At 38.9% G+C, this 19,371-nt stretch overlaps 1 protein-coding gene across 1 annotated transcript in view; it reads right to left on the bottom strand.

The window, feature by feature from the left end:
* Window positions 1-19,371, bottom strand: part of LOC126457359 (sodium/hydrogen exchanger 9B2-like) — a 100,130-nt gene that overhangs the window by 22,914 nt on the left and 57,845 nt on the right. The window contains exons 5-7 of the mRNA XM_050093592.1: window positions 12,132-12,307; window positions 6,736-6,842; window positions 6,490-6,654 (exon numbers count right to left, since the gene is read on the bottom strand). Of these exons, the coding sequence (XP_049949549.1) occupies window positions 6,490-6,654; window positions 6,736-6,842; window positions 12,132-12,307 (448 nt within the window). The remainder of the gene's footprint in view (window positions 1-6,489; window positions 6,655-6,735; window positions 6,843-12,131; window positions 12,308-19,371) is intronic.

The raw sequence follows: 19,371 nt of genomic DNA, 5'->3' as shown, positions 1-19,371 counted from the left end.
GTACTGGGAGATGAAAAAGCTTGCACAGGATAGAGTAGCATGGAGAGCTGCATCAAACCAGTCTCAGGACTGAAGACCACAACAACAACAACAACATGAAATTTGTTCCGACTCAGCATCCGGGATTTCCATTGTACGTTGGAATGACAACGATGTTGTTGCTGTAGCCACCAACTTTGACGGAGTGCAACCACTACACTCTGTAGCAAGATTTTCCAGGAAACAAAAGAAAAGGATTAGCGTGCCTCAACCTAACTTATTACACTCCTACAATAGTCACATGGGAGGCATAGATCGAGCTGACCAAAATGTATCCCTATATAGATGCTCTGTAAGAGGGAAAAAGTGGTATTTCCCAATCATTGCACATTTTATAGACATTGCAGAGCAAAATGCCTGGGATCTTTACACGCACAACGAAGAACCCATAGATCATCTGACATTTTGTCGTCGAATTGTCACTGCAATTCTTGAAAGTAACAAAAGAGTCACTACCAGCAGTGGACGTCCTAGTAAGAGGGCCAAACTAGATTCTAGATTTGATGGAAGAGAACATTAGGTTGCCAAATTACCAACGGATGAGATAACAAAAAAGAAGAAGCAGCTAAAATGTCGAAGTTGCAACAAAAGAACTACTACTATGTGCGTAAAATGTGACGAACCACTTCACGTTTGTTGCTTTTGTTCCCTTATTGTCCTGACATCCTTCTGGAAGGACGCCCATTTTTGGAAATAGTAAATAAAAATAAATACCCAAAATTGTTTTTACTTCCTTCCTTACAACCTTGTGAATCAACGTTGATAAGATATAAATCAATTTTGAAAAACAAATAATTCAGGACTATCTGGGTTAATTAACGTATTCTGTTGACAGTTTCAATATAGAATTGACATGTCTCAAAACAAAAAGGGTCTAACTATTTTAGAGCATGTCAAAGACAAAATGCTTCACAGATATCACCACCACACTGATTTATTTCCATAATGTCATTTTTGTGAGAGCAATTAGATTTTTTCAACATTTTATGATCAAATCCATCTTTCAGTCAATCATATCAGTGCAAACTCATAACAGGAATCTAGTGATCATGATAGCTGTCAACAGCAATTACATTTAGAAAAGAGATTACATTAGATATACTGTTTGCTACATAGGTCCATAATAGGGAGGTCCTCAAGAATGTAGAACTTTTCGTTAAATGTGAATACATAATACGCATTTTTTTAAAAAAAAGGGAGAGAGAGATAATGAAGGCCTTTCCATCCATCCCAAGTGAAAGAGTCTTCATAGATGTAGAGTAAGTCCAACAATTCTTAAGCATATTTTTATTTAATATGTAACAACAAACCTTTCACAAAATAACATACTGTACACTGATATCAATATAATGGAAGGAAACATTCCACGTGGGAAAAATTATATATAAAAACAAAGATGAGGTGACTTACCGAACAAAAGCGCTGGCAGGTCGATAGACACACAAACAAACACAAACATACATACAAAATTCAAGCTTTCGCAACAAACTGTTGCCTCATCAGGAAAGAGGGAAGGAGAGGGGAAGACGAAAGGAAGTGGGTTTTAAGGGAGAGGGTAAGGAGTCATTCCAATCCCGGGAGCGGAAAGACTTACCTTAGGGGGAAAAAAGGACAGGTATACACTCGCACACACGCACATATCCATCCACACATACAGACACAAGCAGACATATTTAAAGACCCAATATGTCTGCTTGTGTCTGTATGTGTGGATGGATATGTGCGTGTGTGCGAGTGTATACCTGTCCTTTTTTCCCCCTAAGGTAAGTCTTTCCGCTCCCGGGATTGGAATGACTCCTTACCCTCTCCCTTAAAACCCACTTCCTTTCGTCTTCCCCTCTCCTTCCCTCTTTCCTGATGAGGCAACAGTTTGTTGCGAAAGCTTGAATTTTGTGTGTATGTTTGTGTTTGTTTGTGTGTCTATCGACCTGCCAGCGCTTTTGTTCGGTAAGTCACCTCATCTTTGTTTTTATATATAATACTGTACACTGAGGTGCACATGATAATTCTTAGGCAATGCAGCCATCATGCATCATCCCACAGAAAAACAATGTACAACACTTATTTCACAGTTCCTGGCATATTAAATTTGTGTGACAGAACAGGACTCGTAACTGGAACCATTGTCTTTTGTGACAAAGTGCTGTGAAATTAGTTATTTCTCCAACTTGAAAGGTTACGAGCAGGAAGCCATCCTCACAAAAATGTTCACATAGTACGAATACTGTTGGTCAAAAACATCTTAGATACATCATCCGCTATAGAACAATAACAGCAGTAATTATTTTGAGTGATAAATGCCTATTTTTCTCTTTGGACAGTGAGATCAATGGCCTAAGATCATCAAGCCACAGACTTCTCTGACCACCATAAGATGGAGTAAGAAGGCTGTCTGTGGGTTGAACTACTGTCAGATGGGTAATGTAGCTCACTGTCTGTAAATCATTATAACTTTGGATCAAGCAGTGCTACACTTAAAACTCTTGCTGATATCATGCTCTGTTCTGTTTAGCTGTGATCTAGGAATTTCTTGTCATTATTTCTTTGGACTTGGTAGCTGATACGACTCTGCCACGACTACAGACTTTCATGGTGGCTTTTTAGGCTGGCTATCCATTACATTTACTATGTCGAAGCACAGAGGGATGCTAACAGATTTCAATGTATTTTGGTGTTGTGATGTGTTACATGCAAAGACCAAGAACTTATCAAAACGTGAATATAATAATATTCTTTAACTCATTGGAATAACTGCCTCCTGTCTGTAGATAGGCCATTTATGAATTACTAGTCCCACACATTCTTTAATATTCTACAAGCGTGCTAACAGCAATATGGAAAGGATAGATTGTTAATCACCACATACCAGTAGAGACGTTGAATTCAGAAGCACAATGAAAAGTACTGCTAAAATGTTAAGCTTATGGGTTAAGTCCTTCTTTTGAGATAGAAATCACACACACATTCACACAAGCACAACTCACATACATCTACATCTACACCTATACTCTGTAAGCCACCTTGTAGTGTGTGGTGGAGGGTACTTTGTGTTCCACTGTCACTTGCCCCTCTTTCCTGTTTCAGTTGATAATAGTTCACAAGAAGAATGATTGCAAGTAAGCCCCTGTGTGGGCTCAAATTAAACTCTCTAATTTTGTCTTCATTGTCTTTTTGTGAGATAAGTGTAGGAAGAAGCATTGTATTTGTCGACTCTTCTAGGAACATATCCTCTCAGAACTTTTACCAGTAAACCATACTGTGATACAGAATGCCTCTCTTGCAGCATCTGACAGTGGATTTGGTTGACCATCTCTGTGGCACATTCATGCTTACTAAATGAACCTGTAGTGAAATGTGCAGCTCTTCCTTGAATCTTCTCTATTCCTTCTACCTATCCCATCTGGTACAGATCCCGTACTGATGAGAAATATTCAAGTATTGGTCAAATGAGGGTTTTGTAAGTTATCTCTTTTGTTGATGCCCTATAGTTCCTAAGGATTCTTCTGATGAATCTCAGGCTGCCATCTGCCTTTCCTGCAATTACTTTTATGTGGTCATTCCATTTTCAATTGCTCTTTAAGCATAATCTAAATATTTTATGGAAGAAACTGCTTCCAGTGATTGTTCTGCAATCATTTAGTCACTTAAGAACAGATCTTTCTGGCTATGTATATGCAATTTATTACATTTGTTAATGTTGAAGGTCAATTGCCACTTTCTGCAACAAGCATCAACCCTCTGCAGGTCTTCCTGCATTTCGCTACAATTTTCTAGCATTGCAATTTCTTTGTATACAATAGCATCATCTATGAAAATCCTCAAGGAACTTCTAATGTTGTCTGCTACATCATCTATATCTTGTGGAAAGTAATGGACCCATTACTCTCCACTGGAGTATGCCTGAAGTCATTTTTACTTCTGAAAAGTTTTTTCCATTGAGAATAACATGCTGCCTTCAGTTTGCTAGAAACACTTAAATCCAATCACACAGTTGGTTTTGATAATCCACAGGCTTATATTTTGTTCATTGGGTGGCAACACAGGAGTGTATCAAATGCCTTATAGAAGTCTAGGAACACAGCATCGGGGCACTGGTATCTACCACCTCATGGGTCTCGTGGACAAACAAGGCAAGCTGGGCCTCATACAACCATTGCATTTAGAACCCATGTTGATTCCTATTGAGGGGATTTTCAATCTCAAAAAGGGTCACAATACACAAGCATAAAACATGTTAGCAAATTCTACAACTGACTGATGTCAGAGATATAGGCCTGCAGCTTTGAGCATCTGTTCAATGACCCTTACTGAAAATGGGAATGACCTGTGCTTTCTCCCCATCATTGGAACACTTCACACCTCCAAAGACTTACGATATACTGCTTTCTTTCGCATGCTCTATGTAGAATTGTACTGGTATCTCATCGGGTCCAGTGGCCTTCTCCCTATTTAATGATTTCAATCATTCTTCTATCCCATGGTGACTTATTTTGACATCAGCCATTTTGTCATTTATGTGATGATGTAATGGAGCCTCTATAATCTGATCTTCCTCTCTCAAACAGTTTTGGACAAAGATGTTTGATATTTTGGCCTTTTTGTGTTGTCCTCTGTCTCAATGCAATTATGGTCCCAAAAGTGCCTGAACAGATCGCTTCAATCAATTTACTTATATAACATAAGACCAAAACTTCTTAGGACTTTCTGTGTAGCCAGCAGACAGAATTCTACTTTCAAATTTGTTGAACGTTTCATGAATGACTCCCCTTATGCTTACTTTTCATTTGATTTCTGTGTGTGAAGCTTTGGCTATGTTTAAATTTACAGTGGAGCTCTCTTTGTTTTTGTAGCTGCTTTCTAACACCGCTGTTGAACCATGGCTGGTCTTTTTCATCCCTCACAACTTGGTTCACACATACCTGCCTAAAGTACTAATGCCCTTGAACTTTGTCCATGGAGACTCAACATTGTTAGTGCCAGAGATGAAATTTTCATGCTGGCCACTTAGATAATCTGAAATCTGCTTCTTGTCGCTCGTTACGCAGAAAGATCTTCCTATTTATAGCTGTATTCAGTGATGCTGTAACAGCCTTATGATCACTGGTTCCCTGTTCTGAGCTAACTATGTCAAAAAGTTCTGGTCTGTTTGTCATCAGCAGGTTTAAGCTGTTGCCTTCATGAGTTGGTTCTCTGATTAACTGCTCAAGGTAATTTTTGGATAAGGCCAGTCTCCAAGTGCTGGAATGCGATAAGTCTAGCTCCAGCATCCAGAGATGGTGGTCATGTGTGTGCGAGTTGTGATTGTGAGAATGTGCATGAAATTTCTATTTCAGAAGAAAGACTGTATCCAAAAGCTTAATATTTTAGGAATCTTTTTCATTGTGCCAGTCTGGGCTACAATGCCACCTCTGTGTGGTGAGTAACAATCTATCCTTCCATATTGTTGGAATAGGAATTAAAATTGAAGGAGAAGAAATATAAACTTTGAGGTTCGCCGATGACATTGTAATTTGGTCAGAGACAGTAAAGGACTTGGAAGGGCAGTTGAACAGAATGGACAGTATCTTGAAAGAATGATATCAGATGAACACTTAAAGTAGATTCTTAAAATAGTTAATGAGTTTTTCTATTTGGACAGCAAAATAACTGATGATGGCTGGAGTGGAAAGGTTATAAACTGTACACTGGCAATGGCAAGAAAGAAGAAGAGAAATTTGTTAACATCGAATACAGATTTTAGTGTTAGGAAGTCTTTTCTCGAGGAATTTGTCTGGAATGTAGCCTTATATGAAACTGAAACATGAATGACAAACAGTTTAGACAAGAAGAGAATAGATGCTTTCGATATGTGGTGGTACCGAAGATTGCTGAAGATGAGATGGGTAGATCACTTAACTAATGACGAGGTACTTAATACAATGGGGAGAAAAGAAATTTGTGGCGCAACTTGACTAGAATATGGGATCGTTTGATAGTACACATTCCAAGATGTCAAGGGATCACAAATTTAGAACTTAAGGAAAGTGGGGGGAGGGGGGGGGGGGGGGAATAAAAATCATAGAAGAAGACCAAGAGATGAATACAATAAGCAGATTCAGAAAGATTTAGGTAACAGTAGTTATTTGGAGATGATGAGGTTTGCACAGAATAGAGTATGAAGGAGAGCTATATCAAAACAGTCTTCAAACTGAAGACCATAACAACAAGAATAACTGAGAAAAGTGTTGCATAATTACGTGCACACTTCCTCAGCATTCAAGTTACAGGGGAGTTAAATGGGAATATCAGTATTAGGCCCCAAAAATTATGTGTACATTTCACCACAAGTCACCATAAAATTATTTTGCCTTGTAATATTAGTTCTGTTTGAGAACAGCATCTGCCGAAATTAAACCATTAATGTATTTGATCACAGTGAATGTCCTGCTTCATTGCACACAGAGTACTTACATATTCTGCACTCCAGCCTTGAGCCTTCCAACCACAACATGCTACAAATGCAGCTGTAATACATGCAAGAGCTCCTGCTCCATCATAACCAAGAATCTGACTTCCAAAAACTGCAAATATTCCTCCTCCAGCAACCATTGCAGCTCGATAGTAAACTACATATGGCTGAAACCAAAATCAATGATTACTTACAATATTGGTAACATTTTTTGTTGAGAAATGACTAATTGTAAATACTGCACTTACATCTTTCCTGTGGGGTATGTACATTGACACCACACCCCAAGCAATACCAAATCCCAAACCAAGAACAACTTCCAGTGGACCCTGAAGTAATTGCTGAGTTACATTACCTACAGCACATGAAAAACAAGTGTCACAAAACACTGTAAATAATTTATAATTAATATAAACTAAACTATTCAGTCAAGAGGATAAATAAATATTACCATAGCAATAAATTCAAAATTGATCTTTGAAATAAGTAAGTAGAAAAATGAACATAAATGTCTTCTCTTGTTTTGTGAGAGTAATTCTCCATGAAATACTAGACTGCTGAGTTCTTCTTTACAGGCACTAAAGCCAAGTTGAGATGTTATTGGTTTGTGTCAGCACATTGAAGGAATTAATAGATGTGATATTCATTCCATATATGATGTTAAGTGATTAAAGTTTAACTGATGCAGCCTCATTACTAACACTAAAATAAGGACTTTGTGGAGGCACTTTAATTTTCCTGTTATCTGCATGCAGTATGGTGTAAGAAATGGGAAACTGTGACAGTATTCCTGCTTGCTGCCTTACCTGAACAGTGAATGATTACCACAAAAATGGATCTGGGTTCAATCTTTCAAAATTTCTAGGTCCTTTCTCAATTCAACAATTGGAAAAGAGTATGCACAGCCTTAAAAGCATAATTAAAGGTAAAGCTATCATCAACCCATAGGTGGATCTGAATTAGGTAAGGCCCTATTGGAGGTAGTATGCCAATGCCTTCCCCTTCAGCCTTTGAACTGAGTTATCCAGCCAATTAAAATATTTCATCAAATGAACATCTGCAGCTAAGCAACATATTTATAGAATAAATATCTGCTTCAGTTGCCAATAATTTCTTAATTTATTCCTCGACCATCTGTACTGGTCATTTCTGTGTCATGCTGTCTGGGTGGTTGCTGGTCCTATACCTCTATGTGTTTGTTTGACATGGGTGTGACCCCTCACCCCCACCCCCACCACCACCCATAACTGAGACTGGCATGACCACCGTACAATTATGTTGCCATCCTTATTTGGTGGCACCTGAAGATGAAGCTTTATGCTTTTAAATTGGTCATGGGATAAATTAAGAAATTGCTGGAAACTGAAGCAGATTTTTATCTGATAAACTGCCAGTTAAACACGGACTTTAAACCAAGGCACAACTTGACATTGTTCATATTAATAATTCATTGACATAGTTGAAACAGGTGATTCATGACAAAAAAATTATTTGTAATGACTGGGGATCAGAGCCCAGCCTTTTAGATTTGTAGTCTGGTAATTATTCACTGTGACATCAACAGATATTTTAAACAAAGGAAAATGTCCATTAATTCCTGGAAGAGTAATTTGCATAGTCCATACCTTCCTGTGTAAGCGTTCAGCATCACCTCTGGCATGACATGAGGTAGTTTACTGACCGAACTGTATGCTCCCATGAGCATGACTAGAGAATTATATTAAATTTTCATTACATTCCCATGAGGCTGTGTCTCAAAATAATTCCAGTTTGAAAAAACAATGATGTGGCAATAACGCTAGAAAAAATCTGATATGTAAATGAATGTAACCATCATATAATGGCAGTAATTCTTCAGTTTTTCTGACCTATATTCTAAAGGAAAAGTTTTTGGGTAAACAACCAGATCATCAGGTCAGTATTTGCAGTTCTGTTAAAGCTTTAAAGAATGTGGGTAATGATACTTTAATGATAATTCATTGGATTATAATAACAAATATTCAAAGAAAGATAGTATAGGCATTTACAAGTTCCTTGATGTACCACTTGCTATTTATAGCACAAACAATTTATCCTCTTGGATTAAAATAATTTTGTGATTGATATTTCTACATGTTAGGTGGTAGCAGTCATCCATCAGCTGTGTTGTATTTTTTAAGTGCACCTATTAGTCACAGTTTGTTACAGAAGGAGGAGAAGGGAACACTTTTGTCCCGTGTTACATTTACAGCTGGGGCAACATAAGCCAAATCTCTGCAGGGCAGAACAGAGTGATGAGTGAGTACAGAGAAGTTGCTACTTGATAGTGTTTCGGTAGCCACTGGATGGAAAGCAGAGAGACAAATATGGAGTGATTTCAAGTCATCTGCACCCTTGTATGCTAAGCAAAACTACATCCAAATCTAATGTCAGTTAAATTTGTACACAAATATGAAACACAGATTTTTGAAAGTGTGTGTTTGCTTCACTTTGAACCCTTCAATCAATCAATTTTATGAAACAATTATTTTGGTCATATTTATTTATTTATTTATTTTCTATCATGATGCCTCAAAATTAAGTCACCTATAGCACTGAACTTCCAGAGTTTGATGTGAATATGTGGGTGCTGAGATTTTTATGTTTGATGCATATGAAATGAAATGTAACAAACATATCAGAAAAGTCTTTATATCTCTCCAATTTGAAGTGTCAGTATATAAATTTTATATAGGCGATGTGCACATAATTTTCGTTCCATTTCTGGGTCAGAGAGAGACTCTGCAAATCAATTAGCATGTTTGTGCATACAACAGTCAGTGCAGTAAGTTCATTTTATTGTCTGTAGTGAGAAAGTTTTGTTCAGAAATGGACGCCCTAAAACATTACTTTTAAAAATGTATTAATGTATCCATTGTTGATATAAGCTGTGTGCATCCATTCATAGTATAACCTGCGTTCACAATCATTATCACTGCAGTTACTGCATTCCTCAAGAACCTATCTCCCCTATCTCACAGTTATTGCCAGTAGAGACATCAAACCTGATTGACAGAGTAAGGCACTTGTCCCATTCATCAAGTACTCATTTATACACCTCTGCAACCAATCAAACCATGTTTTTGAACACTAAACCTGCACATAATCTCCTCTGATCCCTCAAGAAAAACCAAAGAAAACATAATTCAAGAATAACATTAAAAGGACAGAACATATTAATTAAGCCACAAACCTTTTCACAACTTGACACACCATCACCAGGTATGTTGATGTATCATTAGGCCAATGTTTGTTAAAATATTTTCCTGATGTTCTGCCAGCACAGATTGCTGACACTGTCAGAAGTTAACACTGGGGGTTTAGTCTGCAGCCAGGGGTTACATGTGCCTGTCGCACCAATGTCTGAGGGCTTTTCCCTGGTCATTACCACTGTGGGTCTCTGCGTGCTAACTGCAACAGTCATTTGCTGCAGCATGAGCATCCAGGACCCATTTACGTCTTTCTTATTGAAGCTATTGCCATGTTTGTGAATTTCTACAGTTTCTGTGAACAAGCAGATATGTTAGCTCTTCTCTGCAGTACGAACATCTGTGACGGCGAATTTTGTTATGAGGTCAGTCTCACACAGCACGAGCTCCAGCACGGGGTGGATTGTCCAGTCACGCCAAAATAGACTTTTCCACATGTAAGCAGCATATGTCTGACATACTGAGTGGGTCCTTTTTGTCCCTTGTCAATTTGTGACACTCTCTGATCTTGTCAGCTGATTTATAAATAGTCTTGATGTCATATTCATGCAATGTATGGCCAGTTCTGTCCTTCACCATGGGGATGTATGGCTCAAAGGTGTTACTGGACCATTTTTCTTTTGACGTGTCACTTTGTCCAATGTTAGGTTTTGTGGGACTTCTTATGCAAATGATGGAGGACTCACTGGTCCTCAGAACACACTTCAGGTGTTGCACGTCAAACCTGATGTGCTTTGGCTCCACATATTCATCTTGCATGCATTATGAGCATATTAGTCATTTGTCTTTCCTGGCTCAAATAGTGATTTGACAGTTTGTGCAATTTTTGATGCTTACTGTGAACTAGGTTCTCACCATTCATTATAAGCAGCACATCTGAAATGGGTAGTTTTTGGTCCATTTTGACCTCTATAGTAAATTCACCTCTATAGTAAATTTTATGTTTGCACAGAAATTGTTCAGATGTCTTACAAAGTCACCAAGCTGTTCCTCATCACGACTCCACATACTGAATGTATTATCAACATATCTGTAACACACCTTAAGTTTACAAGGTGCCAAGTCCAGTACATGCCTTTTGAAATGCACCATGAAGAAACTGGCAACCACTGGACTAAGTGGTCTACCCATAGTGACACCTTCCAGCTGTTTATAGAAATAGCCATTCCACATAAAATAGCTCATAGTAAGAAATGTATGAGAGGGTTTGGTGATGTCCTTAGGGAACATGGAACAAGAGTCATTGACTGATATTTGAGTAAACAAAGAAAGAACATCAAAGCTGACCAGGATATCGTATGAGCAAAATTTCAGTTTCTTCAGTTTCTCAATAAAATTTCCTGAGCCCCTAGTATACATGTTAGTGGTTCCTAGGTGCATCTGAAGCAGAGAGGTCAAGGCTATGTAAACTGCACGACATTGGTCTGCTGAACAAACCTGTTTCATTCTCTGTCTTACGTGCCACTGGATGGCAGCACTGGAGAGGCATACGGTCAGGACACTCTCCAAGATAAAGTTTGACTTTGAAAACAAGACCTCATACTTTTCATTTGAAAAGATTTAGTGGTTCCCGGAGGGTTAAATGAGGCTTTCTCCAGGCCTCAAAGCATGACAGTCCTCCATATAAGAGACAAAATACCTACTGATACCTACTGCTAAGCCATTTAGATAGACACAATACATTTTCTAACTGTATACTTTCATACCAATGGCACTTTCTGTCCAATGTATGTAACACCAGGGATACAGACATCTGTCTTTATTACTCTAAATGTTATTAGATTATGCTTAATAAGGTGTCATAGTCTTGCTTAGATTTACAATGTATGTTTAAAGATATCCTTCAGCTTTCACATATTATTTAGCTCTGGAACAGTAACTATTCCTGTTAGCAGATCCTAACATGCTGGGATGGGAATTCAGCATTAAAAATTGAGATCACAGGAAAAAATAATGTCCCTTTAACTGATTTTGTATCTGAGTTGCACAATTTCTAAACAAATGTAACATCATACAGTTTTTTCTCATTTTACTATGAAAAAAAAATTTTTTTTTTCTCTTCCATTGTTTTTAAAGTAATTTAGTGAAAGTCCATTAAATGAATAAAGTAGAAGAAAACCATGCTGTAATAAAATACAATGCAGTTGCATACTCATACATATCATCTTACAAGACACACATGTAGAAGTCCAATACATACATTTATTTACCAATTTATTTTTTAAAGTTGTCAGACATTAAGGAAGTAAATCTACTCAGATAAGGGCACTTACAACAGGAAGACTTTATCCATGTTCATATCAGATCCATACAATTTTGATGAGATTCAAAGAGTGAAAGACAATGTTAAGCTCACATTAAGTTTAATACTATACATAAATTATAGACCAAGTATTAGCTTCATCATCAGACCATACCTTCAGAGAAAATGAATCCCAAAATAACACCAAAACCAGTGATAGCAGCTATATCATCAATACTAGAAGCTGCGATAACCAGTGTAGCTACACCTTTATCTTCTCCATAACCTCTTTCTTGCAGGTGTAATAATGAAGGAACAACAACAGCAGGTGAGACAGCACCCAGAACAAACCTGTAGAGCAAATCAATACATATTTTATAATTTTTGTGAAAAAAAAAATGTGCCGAAGGATGGTCACAGTTTCAATACAGCTACAGTGCCAAATGATTTCACAGTCAGAAATATTGATTACTTCAATAATGACACAGTAGTCTGAAAACAGTTAGAATAATCCTAGGCCGCAATTCCAATAAGGAAACTTCTTTTCTGTCAAACTGAAAGTAGGCTGTTACATTGCATTATCTCCACTGTGATTAAACTAGGTCAGTTTTGTAAAATATTTATAATTTTGGGCATGGAACTGCAGATACCCAGAGGCAGAATAATGGTTATGCTCACAGTGGACTAAAAATACTGGCCTGGGTACTGGAAGCTATCTTGTTTGTGACATACACAAAGTAATTCCTTGCCTGTAGAGATTGTGATCTATTCCATGTGAGTTCACTGGTTCATTTGTGTATGTGACTCAGGACTTTCACAAGGACTTGTCTGTTATTTGTTTATCTTCGGTTGCTAAAACGAGATTTATGAATTTGCAGTTCTACTAACAATAAGTGCTCGTTAATTGCTTGTTTAGATAGTAATTGTACGTTCTTAACAAACATTGTGAATGAATATTTTCATGATTCTTTCAGGTTATGCTTTGAAGTTATGTCACCTTGTGTATATTTATATCGTAATAAATACACTGAAGAGCCAAAGAAACTTGTATTGGCATGCGTATTCAAATACAGAGATATGTAAACAGGGAGAATACGGCATTCCGGTCAGCAACACCTGTATAAGACGACAAGTGTCTGGCACAGCTGTTAGATCAGTAACAATAGCAGGCCATCAAGATTTAAATAAGTTTTAACATGGTGTTACAGTTGGTTCATGAGTGATGGGACACAGCATCTCTGAGGTAGCAATGAAGTAGGGCTTTTTCCATACGACCATTTCACGAATGTACCATGAATATAAGGAATCCGGTAAAACATCAAATCTCTGACATTACTGTGGCCGGAAAAATATCCTGCAAGAATGGGACTAACAATGATTGAATAGACTCATCCAACATGACAGAACTGCAATCCTTCTGCAGATTGCTGCAAATTTCAATGCTGGGCCGTCAACAAGTGTCAGCTGGCAAACTATTCAACGAAACATCATCAATATGTGCTTTTGGAGCTGAAGGCCCACTCGTATACCCTTGATGACTGCACAACACAAAGCTTTACACCTTGCCTCGGCCCTTCAATACCGACTTTGGACTGTTGATGACTGGAAACATGTTGCCTGGCCGGACTTGTCTCGTTTCAAATTGCATTGAGTGGATGGGCATGTACAGGTATGGAGACAACCACATGAGTCCATGGACCCTGCATGTCAGCAAAGGACTGTTGAAGCTGGTGGAGGTTCTGTAATGGTGTGAGGCGTGTGCAGTTGGAGTTATATGGAATCCCTGACACATCTAGATATGACTGACAGGTGACATGTACGTAAGCATCCTGCCTGATTACCTTCATCTGTTCATGTCCATTGTGCATTCTGCTGGATTTGGGCAAGTCCAGCAGGACAATGTGACACACAACACATCCAGAATTGCAACAGAGTGGCTCCAGGGACACTCTTCTGAGTTTAAACACTTCCACTGGCCACCAAACTCCCCAGACATGAACATTTTTTAGCATATCTGGGATGCATTGAATGTGCTGTCCAGAAGAGATCTCCATCCCCTCATACTCTTATGGATTTATGGACAGTCCTGCAGGATTCATGGTTTCAATTCCGTCCAACACTACTTCAGACCTAAGTAGAGTTCATGCCATATCGTGTTGGGGCACTTCCACGTGCTGACGGAGGCCCTACACAATATTAGGCCGGTGTATCAGTTTCTTTGGCTTTTCTGTGTATATTGAACATCCGTTTTCAAATACTAAAAATGCTGAGGTGCTGTAATATGCTTGGCTGTAAAAGTAACTTCAAATCACAAAATGAAAAAGTCAGCATGTCTTCTTTACCCAGTGATGAAGAACTAAAGGTAAAAAGAGAACAGTTTATAGCTTACAGTAAAGCAAAGACATTTGTAAGGAGTTGGTTGGTTGGTTGTTTTGGGGAAGGAGACCAGACAGCGTGGTCATCGGTCTCATCGGATTAGGGAAGGATGGGGAAAGAAGTCGGCCGTGCCCTTTCAGAGGAACCATCCCGGCATTTGCCTGGAGTGATTTAGGGAAATCACGGAAAACCCAAATCAGGATGGCCAGACGCGGGATTGAACCGTCGTCCTCCCGAATGCGAGTCCAGTGTGTAAGGAGTTAACCAAGGATGAAACCAGATAGTGTGCCATCAATTTTCCCAGATTTTCCACAATACTTGACAACAGCAGAAGATTATGTGATGCACAAAGTGAAAATTTCAAAAAGTGATGTAAAATTCCTCATCATAATGTGCCAAATTGTTGTGTGTCAGTAAAATGTAAGCATGCCTTGGATAGTCTAAATACATATGTCAAATCAACAGAGTCTACAGAAGATATCTTAAACGAGAATTTTGTGATTCAGCACATAACATGTATGTTGGAAGAGGTTTTCTTTCATGCAATTTGCCACATCCGAGCAATGTAAGAAAGCTGACAGAAAAGTTTGAGTTAGATATTTTAAATGCAGATGGTAGTACAGAGCATCTGAAGATTAAAAAAGAATTTCTGAAAGATCATGAACGTGCGGTAAATGTGCTTCTGGATGAAATTTACATTGAGCCTCATTTGCTCTTTAAGGGAGATACAATATACTGGGTGATCTTTTCCACCGTGTACAAACTCTTGGGATTGATCAGTGGGAACATATGGAACAAAAAGGGTCTAATGAACTTATGTCCAGAAATGCACAAGACCATTTATTTGACCATACATTGTTACAGACACTGCAGTCTAATAAGTGCTGTACCATGCAAAAACAGTTACAGTATGTGTTGAAAAAGGTTTCCATAAGGTTCAATGCATGTGCATATGTGCTGTACCATGATCTGTCTCACACGTTCACATTGGCCAGGCTCTATCCAATCAGTGTCAAAGGCAGCATGAATAGGGTACTCCAGTGTCTCAAAATCTGGAATAAGCTCTGCACACACAATACTTTTGAGATGGCCCCATAACCAGAAATCACACAGATTGAGATCCGGTGAACGAGTAGACCATGTAACTGGACCCCCTAGTCCGATCTGTTGATCAGGGAAGACACAAATGAGATGCGTCTGAATGTTACTGGTGAATTGGTGTGGAGCACCATCATGTAGCAGCCATGTAACCCTTTGAATCATCAATGGCACTTCTTCCAGCAGAGGAGGCAAAGTCGCCCACAAGAAATGCTGATAGTTACAGCCTGTTAGGTGATGTAGAAGGAAGACTGGTCCCAAAACACAGTCGCCAATTATCCCAGCCCCCACATTCAGGCTGCACCAATGTTAATGGTTTGCTGTCATCATACCATGGGGGGGGGGGGGGGGGTTCTGCATACTATCCCACAGATGACTGTTATGAAAGTTGAAGATACCACTCCGCATAAAGGTGGCATCATCTGTGAATAGGATGGTCAACACTAATCCCACAATTGTGGTTGTCTGGTGAAGAAACCAGTGACAAAACTGCTCCTGATGTGGAAAGTCTGTCGCTAGTAAGCCCTGCACATGCTGTAAGTGATAAGGGTAGTAACAACTGTCATGGAGGATGTTCCACACCGTCGTCTGGCTTACCCTGTACTGGCACGCCAACTGCTTAGTACTGACATGGCGGTCACCTTTCACAGAGTTAATCACGTTTTCCTCCAAGTCTGGTGTCCGAACAATTTGAGTATGTCCTTCATGATTTCCTGCTTCCTGAAACAATCTTGTCTCAGACAAATGACAAAACACTGTTGCAAACATTGAATGGTGGAGTTGTTGTCAGCGGGGATATGTTTCCTGATACAACCTTGCTGCCCACTGCCCATTGCCATTTGGCTTTGTGTAAGTAAACACCATGTCAGCAAGCTCTCCATTTTAATACAGAACCATTGTGTACAATGCTGTATGAGATCCACTACAAGGTGAATCAGCGAGAGAAGTGAATCGGACACAACATTACCAATAACTATGGCAGAAGGCACTAGGGCATGACATGTGAGGAACAATAACACCCTCTAGGAGGAAACAATGCATACTGTAACTATGGTTGTATGGTACAGCACATATTAGACAGCAGTTTCTTTAACATAGTATGACTGATTAAATGGTATCTATAATGGAAACCATGCATTTCCAGACATAAATTCAGTAGACCTTTTTTGTTCAGTATCCTCTCATCTATTAGTTCCTGGAGTTTGAACACAATGGAAAAAATCACCCTGCATAGTGCCAGTAAAACTGATAATAATGATTTAGCTAAAACAGCTCAGGTTTTCATGCAATCAAAATTTAAAGATGATGTGACTATTATACCTATTAGCAATTTAACTGCTCCACACCTAAAAAGTATGCTATTACATGTATTAATGAAGTAGAGAAAATTAGATTTATTGTGTTAGCTTCAGTATCAGACAATAATGCAGTAAATAGAAAATCTTATGAGCTACTTACTCATAGTGATCTACTACAGCTTTGTATTGCACTTCCTGTTCATAGTAGTAGAAAGTTATTCCTAATTTTTGACATTGTACATATACTAAAAAGTATCCGTAACAACCGGATTGCTACACCTGAGAGAGTGTTGAAGTTTTCTGATTTTGACAATGTTGATCTTACTGCAACTTCTGAGTGTTTGAAGCTGATGCACAACAAATGTTAATTTAGCACTGAAAGTTTTTGATGAAAGTTCAGTAGCTGCTTTAATGGTCTTACCTTCTAGGGACACAGACTTTCCAGGGTCTGAACATACAGCGTCACTCATACAAATCATTTGTGATTAGTTGCACATAGTGAATGTTAAAGGTTCATATGAAGGTGAAAGTCAGTATAAGCAACCTATTAGGGTAAATAGTTCCTTACAAATAGATTTTTAAAAAAAGTCTTGCCCCCCTTCTAACAGCCAAATGATTGGAAAAGAGCACAGGTAGTCCCAGTCTTCAAGAAGGGTCGTCGAGCAGATGCGCAAAACTATAGACCTATATCTCTGACATCGATCTGTTGTAGAATTTTGGAACATGTTTTTTGCTCGAGTATCATGTCGTTTTTGGAAACCCAGGATCTACTCTGTAGGAATCAACATGGATTCCGGAAACAGCGATCGTGTGAGACCCAACTCACTTTATTTGTTCATGAGACCCAGAAAATATTAGATACAGGCTCCCAGGTAGATGATATTTTTCTTGACTTCCGGAAGGCGTTCGATACAGTTCCGCAATGTCGCCTGATAAACAAAGTAAGAGCCTACGGTATATCAGACCAGTTGTGTGGCTGGATTGAAGAGTTTTTAGCAAACAGAACACAGCATGTTGTTATCAATGGAGAGACGTCTACAGACGTTAAAGTAACCTCTGGCGTGCCACAGGGGAGTGCTATGGGACCACTGCTTTTCACAATGTATATAAATGACCTAGTAGATAGTGTCAGAAGTTCCATGCGGCTTTTCGCGGATGATGCTGTAGTATACAGAGAAGTTGCAGCATTAGAAAATTGTAGCAAAATGCAGGAAGATCTGCAGCGGATAGGCACTTGGTGAAGGGAGTGGCAACTGACCCTTAAGATAGACAAATGTAATGTATTGCGAATATATAGAAAGAAGGATCCTTTATTGTATGATTATATGATAACGGAACAAACACTGGTAGCAGTTACTTCTGTAAAATATCTGGGAGTACGCGTGTGGAACGATTTGAAGTGGAATGATCATATAAAATTAATTGTTGGTAACGCGGGTACCAGGTTGAGATTCATTGGGAGAGTCCTTAGAAAATGTAGTCCTTCAACAAAGGAGGTGGCTTACAAAACACTCGTTCGACCTATACCTGAGTATTGCTCATCAGTGTGGGATCCGTACCAGATCGGGTTGACGGAGGAGATAGAGAAGATCAAAAGAAGAGCGGCGCGTTTCGTCACAGGGTTATTTGGTAAGCGTGATAGCGTTACGGAGATGTTTAGCAAACTCAAGTGGCAGACTCTGCAAGAGAGGCGCTCTGCATCGCGGTGTAGCTTGCTCGCCAGGTTTCAAGAGGGTGCGTTTCTGGATGAGGTATCGAATATATTGCTTCCCCCTACTTATACCTCCCGAGGAGATCACGAATGTAAAATTAGAGAGATTTGAGCGCACACGGAGGCTTTCAGACAGTCGTTCTTCCCGCGAACCATACGCGACTGGAACAGAAAAGGGAGGTAATGACAGTGGCACGTAAAGTGCCCTCCGCCACACACCGTTGGGTGGCTTGCGGAGTATAAATGTAGATATAGATATAGATGTTTGAAAAGCTGGAGGCAGAGTGTTCCTAGCTCCCAATCTTTAAGCCCTCAGACTTTTCAAATACTCTTGAAGCATTTTTAGTCTTGATTCAATATGTATTTAAATATTCCAAAACAGATTGCACATTGCTTAGCAAGAGTCAGAATGACAAGCTGGAAGGTAGATTTAGCTGTTACTGTCAATTCAGCGGGGCAAATTACTGTGTAAGCTATGTCCAAAACTTGAGAGTGAGAAAAAAATGAAGATTGATAGATATGGTGCTAATTAATTCTTTGAATAAAAATGTATCCCTGAGAACTCTGTTTCCATGTCCTGGCAGATATACGTGTGTAAATGTTAACAAATATTCTGAGGTGTTAAGGGAGACTTTTGAAATATCAGAGGTATCAGTACTGATGTACATATCTGATTATGCTGTAAAGAAGGAAACTTTTCTAAAAAAAACTGTCAGCCTTGCACCTCTTGGGTGCAATCTCATAAGAAAGTTGGATTATCCATCCCAGATGACTTCATCGCAGAAGGTTGACAGTTCCCACTGAAAATGCTGTTATGGTGATTACTCTTTCTTGATTCATGTTGAAACATATATTAGATGTGTGTTCATGTACTTTCATTAGTGATTTACATGAGCTTCCTGTTTTGCACAAAGTGTGTAGTCTAAAGCTGG

Source organism: Schistocerca serialis, chromosome 2, assembly GCF_023864345.2.
Source record: "Schistocerca serialis cubense isolate TAMUIC-IGC-003099 chromosome 2, iqSchSeri2.2, whole genome shotgun sequence".
Classification (NCBI taxonomy): domain Eukaryota; kingdom Metazoa; phylum Arthropoda; class Insecta; order Orthoptera; family Acrididae; genus Schistocerca; species Schistocerca serialis.
The sequence above is the reverse complement of the archived record's forward strand: the minus strand, read 5'-3'. Positions and strand labels throughout refer to the sequence as shown.